At 72.3% G+C, this 1616-nt stretch overlaps 1 protein-coding gene across 1 annotated transcript in view; it reads left to right on the top strand.

The window, feature by feature from the left end:
- MTMR14 (myotubularin related protein 14) overlaps positions 1–1616 on the top strand; it is a gene marked incomplete at its 3' end in the record, with an annotated part of 56630 nt that overhangs the window by 47952 nt on the left and 7062 nt on the right. Inside the window, exons 19-25 of the mRNA XM_019504598.1 lie at positions 6–126; positions 419–458; positions 740–742; positions 866–942; positions 1030–1093; positions 1235–1338; positions 1416–1520. Of these exons, the coding sequence (XP_019360143.1) occupies positions 6–126; positions 419–458; positions 740–742; positions 866–942; positions 1030–1093; positions 1235–1338; positions 1416–1520 (514 nt within the window). The remainder of the gene's footprint in view (positions 1–5; positions 127–418; positions 459–739; positions 743–865; positions 943–1029; positions 1094–1234; positions 1339–1415; positions 1521–1616) is intronic.

Genomic DNA, 1616 nt, shown 5'->3' with positions numbered 1-1616 from the left:
GCCCACACCCCCTCGCCCGCAGTTCGGCCGCACCGAAGTCATCGACAACACCCTGAACCCCGACTTCGTGCGCAAGTTCGTGCTGGACTACTACTTCGAGGAGAAGCAGAACCTGCGCTTCGACGTGTGAGCGCAGCCGGCCCCGGCCCCCCCGCCCCGCCCCGCCAGCCGCTGCCTCGCCGCTCTCCTCGCGCAGCCCCCGCTGCTGGCGGGGTGCAGGCCACGGACAGCTGATGTCCCGGGGCCGTCGGGGGGGCCAGGTGCTCAGAGGGGTGGACGGGGCAATGTAGCCGCCGTCCTCTGGCCCTGGGGGCTGGGCGCCGCAAGCCCATGGGCTCCGGGGCGCAAAGGAAGGGGGCACAGCCTGTGCCTGCCTAGTCCCACTGCGGCATTCACGGCCTTCCTCTCCCCTCCCAAGCTACAACGTGGACTCCAGGAGCTGCAACATCTATAAACACGTGAGTGCAGCCAGGTCGCAGCTCACCTTGCAGGGGAGGGGCCGCCCCGGCCCAGGGCTTGCCTGCCGGGGCGAGCCTGGCGGTGGGCTGAGCGCTGCTTGCTGCACGGGCTGCCCCAGAGCGGGGCCGCGGCTGCTCCCTTGGCTCTGCCTGCCAGAGCCGGCGCGGGGTCCTGCCGTCACTGAGGAGTCTGTCCTGGGGGCCGTGGGGGGAGCCCGGCCGCCCCACGGCCCGGCTCAAACCCGCTCTGTCTCTCCGCCGCCTGGCGCCGGGCCCCACAGAAGGTACGTGCCGGCTGCGGGCAGGCGGGCGGCCCAGGGGAACAGCCGGGCCCCGGCTCGGAGTGCCCCGGCTCTGCCGGGGAGGGCGGGGGCGGCGGTGCTCAGCCCGAGCCGTGTCCGGCGCAGGACTTCCTGGGACAGGCCTTCGTGGCGCTGGGCGAAGTCATCGGGTCCCGCAGAGGCCGCCTGGAGAAGGCGCTGACGTGAGTGGCGGGGCCGGGAGCCCGGGGCAGCCGCGCCTCGGCCTGTCCTTGGCCCGCGGCCGACAAGACCTTCCTCTCCCTGCCCAGGGGGGTGCCGGGCAAGAAGTGCGGGACCATCGTGGTGCTGGCCGAGGAGCTGAGTAACTGCCGGGTGAGCGTGAATGCCCGCGGCCCCATGCTGCCCTGCACAGCCCCACCGTGGCCCGGCGGAGGGCAGGGCCTGGGGAGGCTCAGGCGTGCCGGGGCGAGGTGAGCACGGACTGCCCCGGCGCTGACTGGCCCCTGCCCACAGGACGTGGTCACCATGCAGCTGTGCGCCAACAAGCTGGACAAGAAGGATTTCTTCGGGAAGTCGGACCCCTTCCTTGTCTTCTACCGCAGCAATGAGGATGGCACGTAGGTGGGGCGCGGCCGGGCTGGAGCGGGGGTCCCCGCGCAGCCGCTCGCAGCCCGCCCCTCTGCTGCTCCTACAGGTTCACCATCTGCCACAAGACGGAGGTGGTGAAGAACACGCTCAACCCCGTGTGGCAGCCGTTCACCATCCCCGTGCGCGCCCTGTGCAACGGGGACTACGACAGGTCGGTCAGGGCCTGGCAGCACCTCGCGCCCCAGCAGCACGTGCTGCCTGCGGCTTGCCCCAGGCCCGGCGAGCACCCGCAGCAGTGCGGACGCGG

The sequence above is a fragment of the Gavialis gangeticus genome, unplaced genomic scaffold (genome assembly GCF_001723915.1).
Source record: "Gavialis gangeticus isolate Ggan-Ray unplaced genomic scaffold, GavGan_comp1, whole genome shotgun sequence".
Classification (NCBI taxonomy): domain Eukaryota; kingdom Metazoa; phylum Chordata; order Crocodylia; family Gavialidae; genus Gavialis; species Gavialis gangeticus.
This window is presented reverse-complemented; position numbering and strand designations above follow the sequence as displayed.